This window comes from Phymastichus coffea, unplaced genomic scaffold (assembly GCF_024137745.1).
Source record: "Phymastichus coffea isolate CEN01 unplaced genomic scaffold, Cenicafe_Pcof_1.1 PCOF00111, whole genome shotgun sequence".
NCBI lineage: Eukaryota > Metazoa > Arthropoda > Insecta > Hymenoptera > Eulophidae > Phymastichus > Phymastichus coffea.
In genome coordinates this window covers 330,578-353,946 of record NW_026706922.1, presented here as the reverse complement: position 1 = coordinate 353,946, position 23,369 = coordinate 330,578, and the positions used below count along the sequence as shown (strand labels likewise).

The 23,369-nt window shown below is 38.6% G+C and overlaps 5 protein-coding genes across 13 annotated transcripts; 2 read left to right on the top strand and 3 right to left on the bottom strand.

The window, feature by feature from the left end:
* Positions 1–554: 554 nt before the first annotated feature.
* LOC131670526 (F-actin-capping protein subunit beta) lies at positions 555–5,681 on the top strand. Its single transcript, XM_058946191.1, has 5 exons — positions 555–808; positions 1,095–1,306; positions 1,387–1,607; positions 1,703–1,854; positions 1,927–5,681. The coding sequence occupies exons 1-5, from the start codon at positions 806–808 to the stop codon at positions 2,158–2,160; spliced, it is 822 nt and encodes a 273-aa protein (XP_058802174.1). The 5' UTR covers positions 555–805; the 3' UTR covers positions 2,161–5,681.
* Positions 4,868–7,704, bottom strand: LOC131670527 (eukaryotic translation initiation factor 5A). Of its 4 annotated transcripts, none has more exons than XM_058946194.1 (4): positions 7,661–7,704; positions 6,259–6,551; positions 6,037–6,171; positions 4,868–5,953 (listed from the first exon to the last, which is right to left on the bottom strand). In XM_058946194.1, exons 2-4 carry the CDS (start codon positions 6,532–6,534, stop codon positions 5,882–5,884), a joined length of 483 nt encoding a protein of 160 aa, XP_058802177.1. In that variant the 5' UTR covers positions 6,535–6,551; positions 7,661–7,704; the 3' UTR covers positions 4,868–5,881. The 4 variants fall into 4 exon arrangements, with proteins under 4 accessions (XP_058802177.1, XP_058802178.1, XP_058802176.1 ...); XM_058946195.1 differs by lacking the exon at positions 7,661–7,704 and adding an exon at positions 7,108–7,213; XM_058946193.1 differs by having other exon boundaries at positions 4,931–5,953; positions 7,561–7,690.
* Positions 7,705–10,511: 2,807 nt separating this feature from the next.
* LOC131670515 (uncharacterized) lies at positions 10,512–11,426 on the bottom strand. The gene has a single exon (XM_058946175.1). The coding sequence runs from the start codon at positions 11,304–11,306 to the stop codon at positions 10,809–10,811; it is 498 nt and encodes a 165-aa protein (XP_058802158.1). The 5' UTR covers positions 11,307–11,426; the 3' UTR covers positions 10,512–10,808.
* A 512-nt stretch (positions 11,427–11,938) lies between these two features.
* Positions 11,939–13,159, top strand: LOC131670516 (cytochrome c oxidase subunit 5A, mitochondrial). Its single transcript, XM_058946176.1, has 2 exons — positions 11,939–12,267; positions 12,756–13,159. Exons 1-2 carry the CDS (start codon positions 12,066–12,068, stop codon positions 13,010–13,012), a joined length of 459 nt encoding a protein of 152 aa, XP_058802159.1. The 5' UTR covers positions 11,939–12,065; the 3' UTR covers positions 13,013–13,159.
* A 110-nt stretch (positions 13,160–13,269) lies between these two features.
* Positions 13,270–23,116, bottom strand: LOC131670486 (DNA-binding protein P3A2). 6 transcript variants are annotated; one of them, XM_058946117.1, is made up of 8 exons: positions 22,646–23,116; positions 20,323–20,831; positions 19,295–19,419; positions 18,789–19,214; positions 17,975–18,160; positions 17,138–17,275; positions 16,925–17,066; positions 13,270–15,345 (listed from the first exon to the last, which is right to left on the bottom strand). In XM_058946117.1, the coding sequence occupies exons 2-8, from the start codon at positions 20,471–20,473 to the stop codon at positions 14,993–14,995; spliced, it is 1,521 nt and encodes a 506-aa protein (XP_058802100.1). In that variant the 5' UTR covers positions 20,474–20,831; positions 22,646–23,116; the 3' UTR covers positions 13,270–14,992. The 6 variants fall into 6 exon arrangements, with proteins under 6 accessions (XP_058802100.1, XP_058802099.1, XP_058802102.1 ...); XM_058946116.1 differs by having other exon boundaries at positions 17,975–18,163; positions 22,646–23,112; XM_058946119.1 differs by having other exon boundaries at positions 17,156–17,275; positions 17,975–18,163; positions 22,646–23,111.
* Positions 23,117–23,369: the final 253 nt, after the last annotated feature.

The following is a 23,369-nucleotide window of genomic DNA, read 5'->3' as shown; positions in this document are numbered from 1 at the left end:
TTTAGTTATTTAACTGAAGTGTTCACTTTGAGTTTTCATTGGTCTAGAACTTCTTTATTATTCGTTCGTTTATTCAGCAGAAGCTTTTTGTTTATTTTTTTTAATCAGATGAGCACATGCGTAGTAAGTTGACGCTAATCGTACGATAAGTGGCAAAATTTAATTTGTTGTTCGACATACTTCATTGCATTCTTATTATTTTAGTGACAAATTCATCATATATTATTGAAAAATAATTAAAAGAATCATTAAACTCAGTATACCGCAATAGATATCCAATTTACTTTTCGCAACTTCATTTTTATATCTATGGAACACCAACGATAGATGTAGAAATGAAGAAACAGAAAATATCCTGCTTGTAATAATAGAAACCGAGGAGGCTGAAACATCTTTCCGAAAATATCACGATCTCAAATAAGTCAACCGCTGAGAGACTGCATATGTGGCGCGCGCACTAACCAGTCAAACTCAAGTTACATATACGAGACACACACTACTATACGATTATAACATATAGTCTTAACTGTGCAGTGAAGTGTAAGGCAACGCATCTCTGCTGGCACAGTAGTGTGGTGACTGGCCTGAGCGGTTCTGGTGGCTAATTGCCGTTTTTCTCCGACACACCCTTTAAATGTTCATATTTTATTGTTGCGGGATCGCAGACGGGCTGTGCACGTCAACCTAACAACGAGTGATTATAATTTTCTTTATTTTATTACATTCATATTGGAGCTCGTTCAGTTGCAGATCTCTTCATTAACCTGTGCTTCGTCGCTGTCTCGACGTCGGTGTTATCGGTGTCATGGTAAGCTACCTTTCCCATTTGGATGAGTTTTAATTGAGATTGTCGGTGGACGATTTTAATGGATGATTAGAGTATTTTGCAAGAGTTCGCTTCTTGATTTCTGAGATTTGACTAGTTTTCATGTCAGGGAAAAGAAAAACAACAAACTATATACTTAACCTGTTTACGGTTATCTGTCAAAATGGCGTATATCCTGAATGATAAATTTCGAGAGGGGGACTGTGATGTTAATTAGAAAAAAACTCATGTATTCAGTCGATCACAATCTAGTTATATTATCTTCCAGACGGAACAACAAATGGACTGTGCTTTGGACTTGATGCGAAGATTGCCACCTCAGCAGATTGAGAAAAATCTAAGTGATCTCATAGATTTAGTTCCCTCGCTGTGCGAAGACTTACTCTCATCTGTTGATCAGCCACTGAAAATAGCAAAGGACAAAGAATCTGGCAAGGATTACCTGTTATGTGACTACAATCGAGATGGAGACTCTTACAGGTAAACTAAAAAAGCAATTGATTTGTTTATTGGTCTCTGATGACTCATTGATAACAAGTTGAATGAATCATGCATTCTAGGTCTCCATGGAGCAATACATACGATCCTCCTTTGGAAGATGGCTCAATGCCTTCTGAAAGGTTGAGAAAGCTGGAGATTGATGCCAATCATGCATTTGATCAGTATCGAGAACTTTATTTTGAAGGTGGTGTGTCTTCTGTATATTTGTGGGATTTGGACCATGGCTTTGCCGGAGTTATTTTGATAAAGAAAGCTGGTGATGGTTCTAAAAAAATCAAAGGTTGCTATGTAATAATAGAAACAATAATAGAATAATAATAATATTAAAACCAATAATAATAAAAACAATAATACAATAACTTATATTTATCAAAGGTTGCTGGGATTCTATACATGTTGTTGAGGTGCAACACAAGTCAATGAGCAGACATGCACATTATAAGCTTACTTCCACTGCAATGTTGTGGTTACAAACCAATAAATCAGGATCTGGCACAATGAATCTTGGTGGTAGTCTCACAAGACAAGTAATTCTTCTTATCAACAGAGTCAAATAACTTTTGATTGGCATAAAATATAATTTATTTCTTATTTATTAGGTTGAGCAAGATGCTCCTGTTAGTGATACATCACCTCACATTGCAAATATTGGTAGAATGGTAGAGGACATGGAAAATAAAATACGAAATACCTTGAATGAAATCTATTTTGGCAAAACAAAAGACATTGTCAATGGTCTAAGGTCGGTTCAACCACTTGCTGATCAGAAGCAGCAAGCAGCATTGAGACAAGACTTAGCCGCGGCATTACAAAGGCGAAATGCCAATAATTGATTTCCCGATCAACTCGAGAACTTTGATTACGATTGTGATTAGAAAAAGATAAGAAAAAAAGTACGACTTACGTCTTGCACATTAAATCGCTAAACTTTGTTATTACATGTAGAGATAAAAAGAGATCATGGAGTATATTATTGAGCCATTGAAGGTGCTCTAACATCGGTCATTTCTTGAAAAAACTTCAAGTGTAACTACCGAACTCGACGTTACGTCAAGTAGTTAGCCGATGTATTTCTACTAATAAAACGCATTTTGTTACAAAATTCCGCAATGGAGTTTTGCTCTGTTTTTGCAAATGGTAAACATGTTGAATCATGTTTTTTAATCAAGTAAACAAATAATGCTTCTTTCCAGAAAACCCCTCGTTTTATTTTAATTCTTTTTTAATTAATATTAAATTAAGAAAATTATCAAAGTATTAATTTGATGCGTATCCAAATGAATACTTTGAGAGTTTGATCTATTCACAAACTTAATCATGCTTTTATTTTGATTTAAGTAAAATTAAGAAGTACATATGTAAAAAAGCATTTAGCTATATTTATGCAAAAATAATATCTGTTAGTTTTTGAATTTTGTAATATTTTAAAAGTATTTGATAAATATTGAACACAATTGTATTAAAGAAGCAAGAGGTATTACCTAGGAAAAAAGATGACGTATGATTTAAATATAAATTATTATATTTTCTTGTTTTTCCTAGGCTGTAAAATGGTAATGTTTACTAATTTATGATTTCAGTTTTTCATAAAATTTTGTAAAACTATACTTCAATGTGAGGTTCATTTTGATATAACAAAAATAATCGTAAATTTAAAAAAAGGAATACGAACATTACAATCATAATTATTGATTTATAAAAAAAGTAATTTTTTTCAAGAATATATCAGAGGTTTAGGTTTTATTTATATTCATCAATAAATAATTTTTCATTCGATTTTTCATGAATTTGTGAATTTTATTTTCCGTTACTTCACCTTCTTGTCGTTATATTATCATGTTATTTTAAATTATGTTTGATACAAAAAAACAGGTAAAAATGTTGTGAATTTTTTCTTCAACAGCAAGCAATTTTCAAATTTAGTTACTTTATACCATCGGAACTCATTAATCTTCAAACAATATAATTTCTTATATTTAAAAAAATATGTAATTTTTAATGCAATCAGTCTTAATTATATTTGAAAGTGATAGTCGTTTCCGAAATACGGTTGTAAAACTTAGAGAACCTACTACAATTGGAATAAACTTTCCTAATATTCTGCAGTATTACTATTTTTTTATAATAATCCATTGTTATTTAATAATTTTAGATTACATAAAACTAAAATGTGAGATAAAAAATTAAGTCGGCCCTCATCTTTTTACCCTGCCAGTATCACAATTGACATTACAATTTACTTGCTTCATTACTCAAAACATAAAAATAAATCAATTAATGAAAATCAATTCATAATAATACATGTCAGATTTTCAAATTGTACATTTTATTTAAATATGAGTCATTCGTTTACGTCATCACACTTTTCCATATACCTGATACAAAATTGTTCTATCGAAGCGCGTTGAAAATATCACTGAAGCTCGAAATAAAAAAGATATTAAGATTGTTTGTTCGACAAAACGAGGTAGCACCAAAATCATTTTTGTAAAACGTTTCATTCTTTTTATTATTCATTACAAAAAGGAAAAATAATGAGAATTGCGGTGTTCTTTTAGTAACTTGACTTAATCAAAACTGAGCATTGCAATTATTTTATGTTCCCTTTTTCCCTTATTTCTCTCTCTCTCTTGAAGAAACACATGCTCTCTTTCTCTCCCTCTCTCGTAACAAAGCGTTAGCACGACGATGTTGTGCAACTCTAATGGTATCTCACACAATTGGTTTCTCTTTTTGTTCAAAATGCAGTCACAAACCTAGTACTAGCATGTAAGAAATATAAGATTTTGGTTCGATATAGCACATGCGTGATATAAACGCTGTTGTTTTTATAATCATATTTGGTAGTTTTATGTTACATATTTAGTTTATATTATGTTTGAGACACCAGTTCGTATTGTATATAGTTTATATTGAAAATTTTCAATAAGAGCTTTTTTCTTATGAACAGAAATTAAATTTGAAACTTTTAATTAAAAACAAAACATCTATATACACTTTTTGGCATTGGTTAGAAAATAAGGAATCTTAGTCGATTTATAGAAGCTTGAACTACATTTACTACTGTAAAAAAGTTGTATTCGTCCCGTTCTTCGGTTTTCAGTTTAATATCTTTGTTTTATTCAGAACATTTACAGTTTCTTTTTCACCAAAGACTTTACCTTTCGGAACAATTTTTTCTTTTAAAAACATTTAAAAAAATAATAAATGAAATCAATTGATGTAATATTGTTACTATTAAAATAATGCCTTCTTATTTTGTTCCAACTCTACGCATTATAAATTAAATATTATATTTTAGCTTAAACTATGCCTAAAATAAGTTTTGGACCAATAAAAAAATCTTTTATTTAATGCATAATACAAAATTTTTTTAAATATTGTAAAGAATGATCATGTTTTTTAATTCACATCTTATTATGCACAGTATTAAAATGTTTATTTAATTGCAAATATGATAAAGGCATTTTCTTTTGCAGACAAGTACTTACAATCTTTTTTTTCTAGCAAGTCGATTTTTATTTATTTTTTCACTTTTTACAAATATATGCGTTGATATTAAACAAATAAGAATTCCTTGAAATTTAACTTTGCTATATTGCAATAATTACAAAACATAGGCCAAAGTATCAGATATAGATATTATATACTTGTACTCGACTATAAAAAGATATAAAACTCAAAATATTTTTCTATAATAATTCTATAACTGAATGCTCTGGCATATTTTCAATTGTTTACAATACCAATGCGCCACTATTTTTCTTAAGATTAGTTGGTAGTTTGACATTATAAAAAAATTAAATAATTTATCCAAACAAAATCTTTATAGTTCAATACAATTGTTAAACAAAATGTTATGAAAAAATATGGTTATTAATTAGCATGAAGTAAGATTTTGTTGCCCAGTTACTTTGATTTGTATTCAAGTTATAAGCTGGACAATAAAAGCCTCATGCCTTTGTGTGAAAGACATTTTGCTCAATAACTTATGAAAAAATTGTTCCGCTTGGCAGTCAACACTATTCTATTTGGTCTTATTTCGTCATAAGCATCTGTCTTTTGAAAATCTTTTATAATTATAATTTTGCCACTGTAAAGCCAACAACAGTTTGTTTTTATTTCATAACATGATGAATCAACAAAAAGAAAAAAAAGATGGTTATGTAAAGACTTTCTCCAATTTTATTTGCATTCAACCCTTCAATGAAAAGTCGTCGCTATATCTTATGTATAACAAACAACGTATGTGTGTGGTTTGTTTGTGTGTGTGTGTGTGTGTATGTTTAGTTTCTAGAACTGGGCTGCACATTTGTTATTTGCAACCCAGCTTCCGCTTACAATGCTTAGAAACTTCCAACGCAGGTTTTTTTTTTAAATAATATTAAGAAAGTAAGTAATTGTTACTTTGATAAAAAGATGCTTTCACTCCATAGTCGAGTTACTGCTGGCTGAAACTGTTGACTCTTATTTCCTTTTTTTTATTTACCAATTATAAGGTGTTGATTGGCTAAGTAGGTATTGAGGCTGGTGTAATGTTCAAACTGAACACAATTATTTTTCAAGGGCAGTATTGTTTTTGATAGCAATTACTACCTCCTCATTGCAGGCTTTTAGCACTGTGCACTAAAATTATAAAAAGTAAATTTATAATATCTGAAAATGCATGCATAGCTAGATTAATAACAATGTTAATTCAATTAACTTACAAGTAATTCCTTTCCAGCATCATAGTCTGCACGAAGTTGCTGGCCTAAGTCGCCATCAGGTATTTTGAGATCCTCACGTAAGTCTCCATTATCAGCCATCAAACATAAGTATCCATCATCAGATATGTCTGTCAACTATACACAAATAGAAACAATTATTCTTCAATTTATACTGAATTTCAAGATATATGATAAAAAAAAGTTTGGAAAAAAAAAATGTACCTGGTAGTCCTCTCGCTTCACAAAGGGCACGTCCATATTGTGTGTTGATGGGCAGATATCTTCATACTTCTTAGAGTTGAAGATATCAATGCCCACAAGATGAACCTTGGCATGACCATGCTTTCCAGTTTTAGAAGTGGACATTTCCACAATCTTGCACGGTCGAGATTTTAACATGACAAAACCGTTCTTGCGGAGGGCTGAGCATTGCATAGGGTATGTGACAGAAGCACCAGAATCACCAGTCTCGAAATGAGTATCTTCAATGTCACCCATGTTTAATTTTTGGATTTCTATTAAAACAAAAAAGGCAATACATTAGTTCTGAATACATAAATGTATAAATCAACTGATATTATGTATATTTGCACTAGATAAAAATCAAAACACAGACAATTACTAGCTTTGATGCTTGAAAACTATATCACATTATATTCTCAACATTGAAAATGAGAAAAATATATATCTATATATGAATACAATTGATGTCTGTGAATCTAATATTCATGCAGAAAATTGAAAAACTTCAAAACAAATTTTGGAAAGCTTAGCATATAAGTCAACTGGACTAAATAAGCGCAAGACTGATTAACAAAATTGGAATTTGTCGGTACAGTGCAAAAAACGCGAACAACACGAAGGTGTACAAGTGACCATGTGGCACGCTTGAGAAACACGCCTCTGTACAACTTGCAATTTTCACCCTGGCAATAACCATTTTGAAAAGCAGCGAGGAAAAAAAATATTTAGGAAGAAATATAAAAGTAACTACGAAAAATTTAAGTAGAGTGAAAAATAAGCGGAGCGAGGAAATAGACGAGAAAAAAATCAGAGCATGTACGAACTAACCAAACAATTCACGGCGGATACAAGGCGGCGTGTTCTCTCCGTGGGTCAGAACTTTCAGCGATTCACGCGTGGCTCAACGTGTTGGATACACGCTTCGAATTTCTCGGGCAAGTAAATAATTGTTGCAAATACACTTACTCTGGTGTCGAAGAGGCGCAGTCAGAGAGGAAAAAAGAAAAGAAGGGCCGGAGCACCAGGAGTCAATCCGTTTATGGAGAGCCGCCGTAAGCGAGTGAAAGAGCGAGAGAGAGAGAGAGAGAGAGAGTGAGTGAGTGAGTGAGAGAGAGAGAGAGAGAGAGAGAGAAAGAGACAGAGCAAGAGCGAACGAGAGACAGAGAGAGAGAATCCGTTATCGCGCGCGGCAAGAGACTATTTGGTGCCGACGACGCAAAGAGGATGATTCCAATAAGTTTCCTCGAGTTGAAGGGGTTCGCGCGCGATAGCTATACAAACCAGAAGCCTGTGTTTTTTTCGGTGCTCAGTTGCAGCTTCACGGGGCAACTCGTTTTAGTTTGATTTTCCGCAATTTCGAGTAGTAGCTCGGGATACTCACATGTGATCAAAATGGATACTTTAATCAGAAGAGAGGTTTCGGACTCTGTTTTCGTGTGCGCATGCGCTAATAACGCGACGACAAAGAACAAAGAGTAGTAAGAAAGGAAAGGCGCCTTAAAATGTGACGATTTGATTACTTTTTATATGAACTTCTTCATTTGCTTAATATTTTATTTAAAAATAAATGAAATTTTTTAACACTAAAACTGATCATTTTTAGAATCGTTTATTAATATTTTTACTCTCTGACTACGTATGTGATCATTAAAAATATGAAATTAAACGACTGAACGTTGACATAAAATTCTTAAAATTATAATCATATTCAAAAGCAAATCGGAAAAAGGTGCATGCGTATTATCGAGGTCAAATAACCAATTTTTTATTTAACAACTAGATGTTCCGTGATTAAACAGAATACCAGCGACGATATATAAAAGATATAGTTCTGTTAAACAAAGTGTTCCAAAAATCCTGGAACCGTCTAAGAAAACTCGAACAGAACGCTTTATTGGGAAAAACGTTCCAGATAAAGTTTATTGTTTAGTTATTGACGAACCTAGTGATGATTCTGCTTTTGACCTCAGTTATTTTTTAAGATCATTTCAAAGTCAACTTTTTAATAGAAAACCCTATACTTTTGATCCTACATTTGGAATTAGCGACAAATTTTACGTTTAAACAATTGCCAAGGTTATGCAAATTTCAATGATTTTTTTTAGTCTATCCAAACGATCCTACAATAATATGATTTAGTGAAAAACATTTTAAACGAAAGTTCCTGAATTCTGAAGAGAACATTTTGTGGTAATTTCAACTTTGACGTTTAATTTGTTTGAAGTTTATTTTCTAGGTCATCTAAAGGTCGTCTGAACCTCGGTTGTTTTGCATATCTAGGTGTAAATTTTTGCACTCTTTCTGAATTCGGGAGAAAAAATGAGGCTTTTTTTAAAAGAAAATAAAGATTACTTTGGATAAATCTATTACGCCCACATAACATGTAATAAAATGATAGTCTGAAACAAACGATAAAAAATTATCCAAATCAACGCGATAAAATGTGATTGCATGTTATTAAAATTGTATAATATTTAGTAGATTTGAATACAATATGCATGTAGTAACGCTCTGTTGACATTATCGACGGAGCAAAAAAAGTTTCTACAGGTTATTTCTTATAAAAAAATGAACTAGTCAATTTAAAACTTTTTCAGAAAATCCATCGTACATAAACAAACAGCCGTAAAGAGCTTTTCGTTTATTACATTAGAAATTAAAAAAAACAATGTATCTCTACTCGCAGTTTTTATTTTTTTTCTCGATTTCAAAGAAATAAAAAAAAAACAGATCTTTACGGCTGTTTATTTATATACGCTGGATGTTCTGAAAAAGTTTCAAATTGACCAGTTCATTTGATTAAGAAAAAATCTGTAAAAAATTCTTTTGCTTAGTCGGTAACGCCAACAGAGCCTTAAACCGACCATATTTCATCAGTTTTATCAGTTATTTACATGCAAACTTATTAAATTCGACGATCTTGCATATATTTGAATAGGTTAACTTTGTATTAAATTCATCAGATTCAATATTCAATATATTGGACTGTCAATCGTCTAGAAATGAAGAACAGAAAGTTGCCAAGCAATTTTAGTTGTATGTACGTCGTTCAAGCTATTTAGCCGTTGAAGGACCTTCGTAATTATTGTAACTTCATCGACTACCATTAATCGTTGATGTGCGATCAACACAATAACTATATTACGAGGAAAAGAAAATATGTTAAGACGAAAACTAGGAAAAGTTAGATTCTGCAGCTGTTTTTATTAAATCAATAAATCTGTTTACTTACGTCTAGCTGAAGCAGTAAATAGACATATAATTACTACCAACAAAACTGAAGAAACCTTTATTCTGCTATCTACTTGGTATGCAACTTCAAATGGCCGTGAGCATTGACTAACGTGGATGCGCTCATGTCTTCATATTTCAATTCTATCGATTGCAAAGTGCCAATGTTGACATCTTAGGTGTGTCCGTCCTCGGGTTTTTTCCAGTTTGGCCCGTTCATCATCACATACGTTTAGTTGTCTTCGATCGTTATTATTATAGAGATGATAATGACCACTTCGTAAACCATTTTCATCGTGGACATACAGCGTGAAGTATTTATTCGATAAATTTATAAAAGTAGCTTTTGATACACGTGTATTATTTGAACCTAAACCGCGGCTATGATGTGTTAGCAGCGGTCTCAACTGTCGTTTCAAAATCCCAATTTTGGACTGGTTAAAAGCTTCGTTAAAACAAACAAAACAGGACAATGAGAAAAGTGATTGAAAAAGGGCAAATTTCGTATGTTATGCACCAAGGGAGTACAGTGAACAATGGATACACTGCGTGATGTTGCCGACCGAGCAAAGTGAAGCGTACTATCGGCATATTACACTTTTCAGTACACCCCCGTAAAATGACGCTGCACTTTCAGCAGTAAGTCCAAAAGTGAATAGTGCCCCGTGTACACGCCACGTGCTGTTTTACTGCGTATATAGGTATGCGATATTGCCAAGTTCTTTACTCTGAAGTCTGTATCGGCCGTGGTATCGCCTGCTAGAAGGGCGCAGTGCCACCCCTTTGACGCACAGTGGGGGAAAGCTTACCCGTTAGACGATGTTCACGATGCGAACCTCGGGTGTAGGTTTGACTCGCAACTAATTTCTGCGCGGAGAGATGCCAATAGCCCTGAGCTCAATCGGTTATCGTCGCATAATTCATATACGAACAGAACTTTCTCGGGAAGCAAAACAAACGTGATAAAAAAGGAAAGAATAATTTGCAAGATGAATAAGACATGCAGCAAAACGCATTTATTTAGCGGTTCTCATTGGAGTTTGAATGCGATCAGCAATCAATTAATTTTAACATTGGTAGATGAAAACTGTATAAGTTAGGCTACGCACAAGGCATAAATAAGAGCTTTTTGTTTGTTCATGAGCGTCTTTTATTCATAACATAAACGCTTTGTAAAGTAAGTAAAACTCATTTCAAACGCTCTCTCAGAATGAATGTGAACAAAAGCGAATGTTACATAAGAACAATAAAATGATACAATTACAAGAGCATTTCGAACGGAGATCAGAACTTATATTTTAAACGATAATTTCGATGGTTTCGACAGACGCATTGGCGTGAGCACATGTAACAGCCAGCATCGAGTAGGCATACATTTCGCTAACCAATTCGATCGCGCCCTCCTTGTGTATCTTGAGAGTGAGACTGATCGCAGCGGTCTGCGAGGCGAAGCCCGAGCTGGTCGCGCGGCTCCAATTCTGCGAGAAGCTCTTGTGGTCGGTGGCGTCGTCGGCGTTTTCGAGGCGCAAATGCGAATCGACTTCGCTGCCAGTCGAGGTGAGCAGCTCGAAGTAGCCGCGAGCGTCGACGACCGTAGAGGTGGACACGTCGTCGTATTGGAGTCCCGGCATTGATCCAAGAGTACCGATGTTGAAGTTGATCTTACGGGTCTCGTAGCCTCCGCTGCCGCACTTCTCCAGCTCGTTCTTCCAAACTGTCCCGTTAATCACGTACGACTGTCTGCACTCGACCGACACTACGATCGCGCAGACGACCACCAGCCACTTGATACACATGTTAGCGACACTGACCGACGACGATCGTTTCGCTTCCCAGTCGGAAAATAATGCGCAAACACAGGGCCTCACCGGCTTCTTCCGCGCGCCGCGGAGATTAAACGAGACTGCTCGCACTTAAGCTTGACGAACGGCGACACTTCCTATTTAACGCACAGCGCCTCCTATGCTTTCTTTGTCGCTTCAAGCCCAGCCAGGCGTCAATTTTCGATTCGAATTTAGACGGATACATTTCGTTTGTCTAGTGAGATAATTTCCAACAAACACTGATACAGCTTATCATCCGATGTTTGTTCAAGCGCGCTCTTGGGTACACTCATAGGTCAAATGTTAGTTTCTTATGTTTCGGTTAATATCCGATTCTCAAATACTACGTTTTTCAATAGCTTCAGCAAAGCTATTCAAGTGCCATTGTTATCGTGAATTGATACGAAGCAACAATCATCAGAACACAATACACTATTTTCGACAATACCAAAACACATTTGATAATATCTGTTTAGAACGCGATTATACGTGTTTGAATCGAATTCCCGCCGTTTCAGCGTTTCCAACAGAATTTCTACGTTATCGACCTATCTATCCGCGAAACGAGCGACAGAGGCGCTGATTATCATTAATTTTCACAGGCCCACTCTTCGTACTTGCTTCTTTGGAATTTGGCATTTACGCAACAAAACTAAGCACACCCGTAGTCGAGTCCCGAAGGAAATCGCTCCTCAACGTACATTATTCACCAGGAGGTAGAGTGTTGAGAAGATGTTACGCATCGTTGCGGGTCGTGCTACCTCGAGCCTGCGTCAGGCTTGCGTGCCAAGAGCGACTACTGCTGTTCAGCAGACGAGAGCTAGCCATGGTAACACCGAGACTGACGAGGAGTTCGACGCCAGGTACGAGAAATTCTTCAACCGACCCGACATTGATCACTGGGAGATCCGTAAAGCCATGAACGACCTTGCTGGTAAGTTTCCGCTTTTCTTCCTCCATTATTTTCGGAGTTACGCTTTATCTGCCCCGATTTGTCAACTTTTGTTTTCGTTGGTTAGTTTTCGTACTTGCAAAGATAAAATTCATATTTTTCAACGTGGTTGGCCTTCGTTTTTCACGAAAACCGGCGTTTCACATAGTAGGTGTTTGCAATTAAGCGATATTATTTAGTACGTTTTCAATTTTCTACGGACATTTATACGTTATTATTATAAAGATAACTTTTGATGCAACTTTTATGTAATTGAAAAATGACGTAAATGCAATAAGCATAACTGTTGCACTGCATATAAAATCAAACTGTATAAACAGTAAATAAAAACTTCATTCAGACAAGTGGTATTTTGTCTGTGAAAATTCAATCTTGTTTCTCTGACTAAAAATTTATAATTATTATAATATATTGAAGATCCAAGTCATAGTGTATCTATTATATGTACATAACTATGTTTTTTCTGCTAGGTATGGATCTTGTACCTGAACCAAAAATCATCTGTGCTGCTCTGCGAGCTTGCAGAAGATTGAATGACTACGCCCTCACAACTAGATTTTTGGAATCAGTTAAGGACAAATGTGGTGACCAAGTTGATAAGATATATCCTTATATCTTGCAAGAAATCAATCCCACTTTGAAAGAACTGGGCATTAGCACACCCGAGGAGCTTGGCTATGACAAACCAGAATTATGGTTAGAGAATCCAGACGACATTCATGGATAAATTTAAAAATAAAAGAAAAAGGTCAGTTTCTGAAACTAGTCTAAATTCATAGAAACAAACCTTGCATTCAATTTAGTTTTTACAAGTAAATGCTATAACATTAAAATGTACATTATTGAAATCAGCTACACTGTCATATTAAATCGTTGAATAAAAATTTCTTTAAAATATATTGTGTTATTGATTATATTAATATACGAAAGGTGTGGAATTAAAATAGACAGAGTTTTAATTTATAATACTATACTTTAATTATTTTTCTTTTAAGTTTGCTCTTTTTTTTGCTTTCATTCAGAACAACTAGAAAAATCTTTTTTTACACCAAAAATAACCAAAGCTTAGTGTGACACATATGTATATATATAGACGACATATTTACAAGTTACATTACATAGTACACAGCAATAAATTATTATACATTTATTTTTTTAGTGCAGCTCTGAATGTTCTGTTTAAATACAAATGTGTCATTTACAACTTTTTGAGCTTATTAATAAGTAGAAAGAACTATTAATTTGAAAATTGTTATGCCAACAAGAAATTTAAGAATAGTTTAAGGATTTTTCCAATAAATTGTACAAACTTATCAATGATAAAGTAACTTTCAAGTCCAGATATCAACATTATTTGAATTGAATTATATCTAAATTTTAATTAATTATGTGGTACTAAGAAATCTAAATGATAAACTATTTGTAAAAATTGCACAGTTTATGTTGTTGCACTTTATTTACAACAACTATTGATGGACGAATAGGAAAATTAATTTTAATGATTTTAAATTAAAATTAATAGAACTGCTGATTCCTCATATCAAATAAACTCCAATGAAAGAAATATTTAAAACATTATATTAAATCACAACTTACAAATAACGTGTATCTATTTCAATTTTGATTCCTTAAATGTCAAATTTGTACTTTCCTAAATACTTCAGATTTCTATCAATGGAATGGAAATTTGAAATATACAATTGTTGATACTTTCCATCAAACAAAAATATCTTTTTACGAGTACATTTTGTTAACTACAATTTTTTATTAACTTACTTATATTTGTAAAAAATTTTTTTGGATTCACGTTTCTTCTATCACACTCTACATTAATTTATAATATTACATCTCCATGGAAGAGTTGTTCTTCTTTAAAGTTTTCAGATGAAAAAGTTAAAAGATTAGTTTGCACAATACTATGTTGAAAATTTTTCTTTTCTTACAATACCTCTATCCTTTGTATTACATTAAATTTAATGTAATTCCAGTGGAAGTTAAATAGTTCATGTAACTTATAAAAAATCAAATCTAGTTATTTACTAACGATTCCCTTGATTAGATAATCTTACTTTATTAAAATGATGAAATATTTTATGATCATTCTTAGTATCAAGATTTATTCAAAATCGAAGGAAACAAAAGTATTCGGCTTCAGTTTGAAAAAACTGATCAGTTCTGTGTTTTTCTTCTTGCAAATTCGCAATATAAACACCTGCATTACAAGATAAAGATCATATCTATGTACATTATTTGGAAAGTGCAGATTTCAAGTCATTTTTTCAAGTATGCTTACTTTGGCTTAAAGTACACTCAACAGTACCATTTAAAATGCAAGTTGACTTTGAAAAAAGTATCAACTCTTTAAATTACCCTAATGTTGAAAAACATCAATGTACTAGAATCATAGAAAACAACTAAATCTTACATTGTTAATAAACAAATAATCATAGCCACCATTGTCTACTGCGTTTCAAAATCGATCGATTCAAGAGAAGAAAGTCCTTGATTATTGACGCTTTTGAAGCACGAAGATTGCTAAATTTTGTTTTTTAAATGCATACCTCTATGAGTAAATGCATTTACTCGCCGATATGGTTATCCTAAAAATTTGTCTACGTAAAAATTGGAAAATGCACTTGGAGAACAACAACAACGTTAAGTTTGGAATGGTTTTCGAGCGTAAAACTACGACAGTCTGCCTGATAGTTTACTCGGAACTAGATTCGACGGTTTGCTGCGTCTGTGTCTGTTGTTCGGCATCTTCGTCTTTGACAATCTCAGCCTGCATGGCCTTGGTAAGGACATTGGCGTCTTTGAGCGATATGACTTGAAGCACTTGATGCTCTCCAGCAGCGTTGATCATTGTCATGGTTGGATGTCCTTGAATGGTGACAGCTTCGATGCTGGTTTCGCCGTTGCCTGGCTCCACTTTCGGCACCTGCACCATTGTCGGCGTCACCACCTGCATTGTGCCATCATTTTGGATATTCGCCACCATCGTCTGGTACATGCTCGCCGGCACTGGCACTGTTATCACCCCCGACACCGACACCGGGTATCCTGCAACATGCCAACACCGTCCTCTCTCTGTCTAGCTCTCCTTATCTTCCGTCTAATATGTATATGAAATTTTTTTCAATCGATCTTCTCCAGTTATACAATGAGCGACACACTTCTTACGCACGCAACAAATCTATGGCAATATGCTCTTCTATCAACATCAACAAATTTCAACTACCTTTTTCCGATTTGGAGACTTGGACGACATTCAGCTAAATTACCAATTCACAATTTCGATTATAATATATATGTTGGCATGCAATTTTTTTTCCATCTGTGTGCACGTTTAATCAGGATAATTATTACAAATTTATATACGTGAGGAGATTTAGAGGTGGCAACTGAAAATAAAACGACAAGAATGTGCAAATGACGAGAGTGCAATGAAAATCACGACTATACTTACTAGTTTTTTAATGGCTGCTTTTACACAATACAATATTTTTTCACTGCTTGCGATTTATTCTGATTTTTCCTTGCACATCTCGAAATTACCAGTATCGAAATAAAACGAAAAAAAATGAAGCAGAATGCACACGTCACAAAACAACTTTATCAAATCACGACTTTACTCAAGGTTTTTACTTGTAAAGGATGAAATAATAGTACAATTGAACGCTACAGATACATATGAGACGCGATAATAAAACATCAACATTATACTCTATTTACACAAAAATTTATTTCACTGTGCTATTATTAAAAATAGATTATAATAATGGTGGTATGAAATCATAAAACAAAGTACTTTTACTGTTTTTATTCACACGTTCTGCAATATGATTTAAGTTTTAAGAATCCATGATTCGCTCAATTTACCAATAATGTTGGTAATTAAGGTCTGCTTTGTCAAAGCGTGAGAGGGGCAAAAAAATAGTATCATTGAAGTATACTGACCGATCGGCTCATTTTGTACTATGCGCGTGATATAACGTGTAAACATAGATTACAATACATTATTATTATTATTCTCTAAATAGTATGTACACACATATACATATAAATAAATGCTTGATTCTTAGCAGTGTCGTTTTATTGACATTCACAAGAAATTTTTATTCTCTTTCTGTTGTTTATATTTTTTAAGTGAACGCTAGAGCCACGTCATGGGCTTTTGAAGGCCCGCTTTCAACAATCACAATACCGAATAACCGTACATGGATTCTTAAATCCTTCATAATAAAATTTTGAGAAGTCCGCCTGCATTATTCACTTTTTTTCTACAAAAAATCGTTTTTTTCTCTATATTATCATTTTGACTTAAGTTACTTTGATTATGTACATGTGTCGAAAATATTAGAAAAGAACCGACAAAATAAAGTTGAAGATAGTTCATAGTTGACTAATTAAAAAAAAATTAAAACTCTACTAGGTATAGAATAAAAATAATGGAACAACAAGTGGTCACTGTGGTCGCTGAATAAAATTAGCAACGACAACTTATGACATGCAACAAAATAAGAGAAAAAAAACAGAGGTGTGATCCAGGAGGCACTAATTGTATAGATCAAGCGAGATTTTCACTGTTCAAGAAGTTCCTGACCGGCGACGGTGCAGAGCCTATAGAAAACAGTTTTACCATGTCCGTCTTCGCCGGTGAGAATGATTTGACCATCTTGGCCAAGGGTTGCTTCAGTTACACTGTTCAAATCCACCGATACACTGCCGTCAGCGCCACTCACTTCAGCTAATGTTTGCACTTCTCCTTGACTCGTGTGGATCTGTTGAAATTACAAACAAACATTTTTGTTATTATCACATCGCAAAGTCGATGAATGTATTGCTAACTTACGGTAGCAACGCCTTGTACCTGTGCAGTGGTGCCGTCTGGTAACGTGATGATTGGATTACTTGGATCCACTTGAATCAGGGAAACTGTTCCGTCCGGATTCGTTATTGTTTGCAACACGGTCGGATATTGGGATATCTGCTAGATAATAAAAAGTGAAATTTTATTAGAATTATATGAGATTTATAGGTGGCACTGTTTACACATGTTTCTAATATGGCATGATTCAATGAAATAAGCATGAAAATGTGTAAACGAAAATAAGCCAAAAATTAAAAAGAAAATAAAGGTTCAAATAAGGGAAACTAAACACCTTACGCCTGAAAATAAATAATGATAACTAACATAACGATACAACTCTTAACAGAAATTATATATATGACATGAAATGACATCGATGAATGATAACATGGTCAAGTCGATTAATTTCTGCTCAAGAGCAACACCATCGAGACGAAGTCTGGTAGAAACAAGATATGAAGTAAAGTTCATTCCAAAATAATAAAAGAGAGGGAAAGAGAGAAAGAGAAGGAGAGAGAGAGAAAAGAGAGAGAGAGAGAGAGAGAGAGAGGAGAGAGAGAGAGAGAGAGAGAGAGAGAGAGAGAGAGAGAGAGAGAAAGAAACAAAGAAAATATAAGTAGAGGCAGTCTAGGGATAAGACACAATAATCGGGCATCAAGACAATTGATCGTTGTTGGGTCGACTTGCCCATGTGCCTCTTTCGGCGCCCTCCACTGTCACCTGGGCGGTGGCAGTGGTAAGGGCCGTGGGTGACGCGGCAATGATTTGCGTTGGTGAGGAGTTTCCCTTAGATGAAGAACCAGTGCTGCTGATGCGCACGACCCCCACCGTCTGTTGAGACTGGCTCCCTTGACTCGCAGTCGACTGCTGCGACGACGCCGACGGCTGATGCACGATTATATTCGATTTGTCGTCCTCCTCGCTGAATGCCGGCAATAAATCTTCTCGTCCATGGAACTTGTAACAGTTGATGACTATCTGCCGCAGAGCGTGCGTCCACGAGATCTGCTTAATTTTAAAAGTTCCGCAGATAATAGATTAGTTAGCTTGGTTTATCTAACATCCAGTTGGTCAACTTAAATTAAAACCAGGGACTCGATTCCATTACTTTGGGCCTGTACGTTTATCATGCGGACGAACGTACGTTTTTTCGTGGAATCGGGAAAGTAAACTACGGTGGGTGTCTACCGAACGTTCAAATAAAATATACAAATGTAAACATTTAATAAAAAGAAACTCGTCTTGCATGCAGATCGGGGCGGTCAAATGTTACGAGCAGGTATAGTAAATAAATAAAATCGGTATTCGTGTAAAAAGTTACGGATAAGGGTATGTATACAAATAGTACATCGTAAGAGAGACGGGCTGTTCAAATTTTCGCTTGATAGTGACGTATATCCATTGAAGATATAACATTGAAAAAATGAATTGGCCGGTTTTTACGCATGACGAATCTGAGCTTGTTTTAATTCATACTTACGTTCAATAAAATATCAAGCATTTATCAACATTATCATTTGATATTTTTTCTTGCGATAAAGAAAAAATATTCATAATACGACATGATCAAGAGACACCCTGGTTGAAAGAAGAACGAAACACAGGAAAGGGACAATTGTACTACGATGCGTACCTTCTGTTTTTCATCCTCGGATCTAGCATCCATTCTGACGTTAGCCCAGGGTAATTCTTTGGGCCACCACGGCGGCCTCGTACTTTCTCTACCCCAGCCAGGTTTACCCCTCCCGGTCGAGTACTTGAGCATAAGAGGTATGAAAGCGCGCAATTGCGCTTGTGTCATTTTCTCCACCGGCGTAGGAATGCCGTCGATCACAAGGGGCGGTAATTCGTACAGCGACGGATCGTCTTGCACCGGTGGCGGCGCTTGCTGTGCCAGTGCATTCTCGAGGTCCTCCATTATCGCCGACTTGAGATTCTTCACCACATCCTCCAGTGGCTTTGCACCGAACACCTTGTAGCTGCTGTTCGGTTTTCCCGGCGTTGCCACCAATACCACAGCCTGCTGACCTACTCGCGTCGCAAATTCATCTATCGTTTGCTGTGAAAAACAACGGGATCATCGATGCAGTACATGAAAAGTGGTCGATTAATAAGCGATGCTAAAACATCAGTACTTACCCTTAACTTTCTCAGGAGCCTGTTTTGTTGTCGCTTACGAATACTGGGATTAGTTTCGAAACTGTGCGGTCGTTTTCGTTTTTTCGCCGAAACGATGGCAGCGGCCGCAGCAACGCCAACAGGTCCTATGCATAATACATTCGTGTTTCAGTGAAGCTATTCGTCCCAGAGCTCACACTTACATGCAAAATACTTTCAAGTTATGTGCACTTACGCGTGTGTATGTGTGTGTGTGTTCGTGTATCTATGTATATGCGTGGGTGTAAAATTACAACCATCGCGTAAAAATTTACTGTTTGTGCACTCAATACGACGCGCAAAAGTTCAATGTAAAAATCGGCGCAACTGACCAAACTTTATGTAACAAGTGGTCAAAGGCGATTGATACGTGCAACACTTTATTTGAAAAAATAAAAAGATCGAACAAATCTTCTTTTTACAAGTTAAGTGCTACCATTATCGCCAAAATTATCACGGAGAGCGCAGCCTTTTTTTAACAAAGAATTTGCGAATCCGTCAGAAATAGCGTTGCGCGAAAAAGGAAGTTTTGAAAGATAAACACATAGCTACAGGAAGCGATAGCTTGAGGAAAGCAGAACAAAGTTAACGTGATTAGGTCTACAAGTGTATTAAGCGTATAAGCAGATTATTACTCGAGAAAAGAGAGAGGAAAAATTGGATCGTCGAGCAAGTTGAATGCGAAAACTCGTCGAAAGAAAAGCTGCTCGACAACGTATGAGAAAAAAAGACGCTACAGAGAAAGGAAAAAAAAATCAGAGCAACACTGCTAGATGCACACACAGAGAAAATCAAAAACACAATCAAGTAGTTCCCAAATTCACCATGTGGAAGAATGTAACCGGCAAGTCCTGCGGTACGATTCTCGAACGGAAGAGGAATGGAACTGGGACTAGGGACGGTAGGTAAAGGAAGAGCAGAGTCGCGAGAGTTTAAGTTGGCGAGGAGCGTGATGGTTGGTGAGACGCAAAAAAACAGGAAATCACCATTAGCGTGTTTGTATTGCCAACCTGCAGCGGCGAGCTGGGCCGTGACGTCGTCGTCCATCGCGGAGGCGAGCAGGTCGCCATCCTCGTAGGTCTCCGAGCCGCTCGACGGCTCGTCGTCGTCGTCGTCGCTCATGCGATCGGTGCGATCCGACTCGGCGTTTAACGAGGTCATAGTGTCCTCGTAGACGGCGACCGTCACTCCAGCTTCGTCGTCGACGTCGTCGCCGTCGGCGCCAGCGACCGTCACGCCGACGAGCTGCGCCTCCGTCACCGTCACCTGGTCCTCGGCGTGATCCTCCTCTTTGACGGGCGGAGGAGGTTCCGCCGAGTCCGCCTCCGTCTGAGACAGCTTCGGGCCGGTCTCCAAGCGTAGCTTCTTCAGTCTGCCGCCCGCCCGCTAATCGCGCAGCTGCTCTCTTCCTCCACCACGGCTCCCACTCAGCAAGCCGTGGATCCTTCCCTCCACGTCCTCCCTCGGGGTTTTTCGCTCGACGACCTCTCCGATCTCCGCGATCTTACATCACCTCGAGCTGCAAAGCGCAAGCAACGGACTCGCGTCATTTAATCTCATCCATTCGTCCGCGTGGAGTCCCTGCAGCGAGCCTCGCTGCGTCGTTCGAGCATCCACGGCAACAAATTCCCAAGGCAAGCTGCCGCGCTCGAGGGAGGAAGAGAAAAAAAATGAAAATAAACGCCCGCGTCCCTTCGCTTCCCCCGAAAGCGAAAGCTCGGTGGCTGGAACGCGCCGAGAGGGTGGAAAAAGTGGCGCTCGCGCACGCGAGACGGAGAGAGAGGCAGATCGACGGCCGAAATATTGATTGTCGGTCCGCGCGTGCAACAAGGGCGAGAAGAAGGAAGTGAGCATGACCCCTGCGATCGCGAGCTTAGACCCTTTAAACGCCGTCGGTAGGTCCCGTGACTCACCACTCACGGAAGCGAAAGTACCCCCCCCTCTCCGCCGCCGTTGCCGTCGCCGCCACCACCAACACCCCTTTGTCGCGTGCATGCTCGCCGCGTCCTGTCAACTCTCCCTCTCCTCGTGTGCAGCGGCTGCTCAGCTGTCCGTTCGCACCCGAGTAGGGAAGGGGGATCGAGCGCTCGATGCTACTATTCAAATTGAACACACGGGAAATTCGCGAGGGGCTGCGCGACGCATGCTGGAAACGGAAAGAGGTAGCGATCGATTTATAGGCTCTCGTTTTAGATTTTCATCCGAGCGCTTCTTCTTGCTCGACTGCAAGGGGAATGGTGGCAATGGGAACTCGCCGAATCGAATTTTCACAAGGATTTCGGGCTGAATCATTATTTTCTTGTCAACGTTGATTATACATTGAAGCTTCCAGAGTCATCGGTAAGTCAGTAAAGGGGAAGAGTTTCGGCGTCTGAGAAAATCATTTACAGGCTTCGAGAACGTGTGGTTCGAAAATAATAATAGATCACGTGTGAAGATCGACAAAACACAAGAGCGCTCGGAAAGTGCAACAGGACGCAACGCGTTTGGGCCGCGCGGGCGAAACTGCGCGAAAGCTCGAATACCAAGTGACCGAATTCTGTTGCTGACTCGCGAAGCCGTCGAAAGCACGAGTCGTTCATCCCAACAGCGGGCACGCAATCAATTTCTAAAAGCCACAATGTCTGTGAGGCGCGAACGGCGCAGCCCCCTTGCCCGCGCGCGCAGACGTATAGGAAGCCGCGATCGGAAATCAATCGGGCCCCCCCGCAAGAACCAAACGGCCGCACGCACGCCGCAGACAAATCAAGCTAATTGCCCGTAATGCTGCACGCGAGACTCCGACGGCAGCATCAACCCCCTTCGCTCATTATCATTGCTCCGAAATATCGATCTGGCTTTCGCTTCGCAGCGAGCCAGATAAACTCGAGTGTCTATAGCTGAGCTGAATAAAACATCGGCGCGCGCGGGGCGGCGAGGGGGCAAGCGTGCACTCGCTCCGCCACTACGCGCCTGTGGCAATCGATAATATCGCCCGATTTTCGCGTTTTTCGGCGGATCGCGCGAAAGCGTAAACACGCGCGCGCGGCCGCGAATCCGCGAAGCCCCAGGTGCGGCGTGCTCGGAGAACCGGCTCGACACGCCCCAATCCGCGCGCGCAGTCCGCACAGGCGCGTCTTCCTCTTGGCCGTGTGCGCACCTCGTGCTAAGCCCTTTTTCCCGCCCGCGCCGACCGGCCGTGCGTACGCGCGCGCGTGTGTCACTCACTGTGGCACTCTCGCTCTGTCTCTCTCTTGCACACTCTCGCGCGCGCGGCACTCACTCTTCTGCGCGCGCTCGAGGTTAGGGAGCGCGCGCGCGCGCGTCCGACGAACGTCCTCGCGAGACACTCACCGCCAGCAGCGTCCAGCCTGCTGCTGTCGAATCGGACGGGCCTGCTCCTCGACCTCGACCACCGAGTCGAGGTTGTCGATGACGAAGGCCGCCGTCATGGCTCGTCGTCGTCGTCGCGCGCACTCAGCGGCGCCCCTCGCTGCTGCCTGCCTGCCTTGCCTCCGCGACTACTCTACTCGGTCTGCGACTAGTCTGCGGCACCGCCACTACACGCCGTATCTGCCCGCTATGCACGAGCGTCGTGTTTATCGATCGTCCAGCAGCGGCACCAGCAGGCTAGGCCGCGCCAGCAGCCAGCCGAAGACCCGACTCGCTCCGTCTTTCTCTGCCCCCCGTTATGTGGCTGTGTGAATTATCGATTGACCCTCCGCTCGTACACACACGTCGAAGGCCCTTGCGTGTACACGCGCAGCGAACCACGGGGAAAGAGCGAGAATGCGTCGCGACGGTAACGACCATCGTCGAGGCACGGCACGCGCTCCTGTTGTTTTGGCGCCGATTCTCGCGCGCAGCCGGCTACTCACGACATTCATAATCGCGGCTCTTACGCGCGACGCACGCGTGCAGGCTGATGCGGCCCATTGCGCAGGCTGAGACTTCTCTCGCGGCCCCCGCGAGTGAGAGAGAGAGAAACATCGTGGGCCGGCCATCTTGGATGCGCGCCTTTTGAAAGGGCCCCATCGCCGAGGCGTGCTAAGCTAACCTAGCCGCGCGATGTTGGACC

Bases quoted from the DNA above. Each gene is read 5' to 3' on its own strand.
- LOC131670526 (XM_058946191.1), top strand. The intron at 1,608-1,702 runs GTTGCTATGTAA...TATTTATCAAAG, and splicing joins TGGTTCTAAAAAAATCAAAG to GTTGCTGGGATTCTATACAT. The intron at 1,855-1,926 runs GTAATTCTTCTT...CTTATTTATTAG, and splicing joins GTGGTAGTCTCACAAGACAA to GTTGAGCAAGATGCTCCTGT.
- LOC131670527 (XM_058946194.1), bottom strand. From the start codon at position 6,534: ATGGGTGACATTGAAGATACTCATTTCGAGACTGGTGATTCTGGTGCT. The intron at 6,172-6,258 runs GTACATTTTTTT...ATTTGTGTATAG, and splicing joins TGAAGCGAGAGGACTACCAG to TTGACAGACATATCTGATGA. The intron at 5,954-6,036 runs GTAAGTTAATTG...TTATAATTTTAG, and splicing joins ATGCTGGAAAGGAATTACTT to TGCACAGTGCTAAAAGCCTG.
- LOC131670515 (XM_058946175.1), bottom strand. From the start codon at position 11,306: ATGTGTATCAAGTGGCTGGTGGTCGTCTGCGCGATCGTAGTGTCGGTC.
- LOC131670516 (XM_058946176.1), top strand. From the start codon at position 12,066: ATGTTACGCATCGTTGCGGGTCGTGCTACCTCGAGCCTGCGTCAGGCT. The intron at 12,268-12,755 runs GTAAGTTTCCGC...TTTTTCTGCTAG, and splicing joins AGCCATGAACGACCTTGCTG to GTATGGATCTTGTACCTGAA.
- LOC131670486 (XM_058946116.1), bottom strand. From the start codon at position 20,473: ATGACCTCGTTAAACGCCGAGTCGGATCGCACCGATCGCATGAGCGAC. The intron at 18,164-18,788 runs GTACGCATCGTA...TTTAAAATTAAG, and splicing joins CCGAGGATGAAAAACAGAAG to CAGATCTCGTGGACGCACGC. The intron at 17,276-17,974 runs GTGCGCATCAGC...TTTATTATCTAG, and splicing joins CTCAACAGACGGTGGGGGTC to CAGATATCCCAATATCCGAC.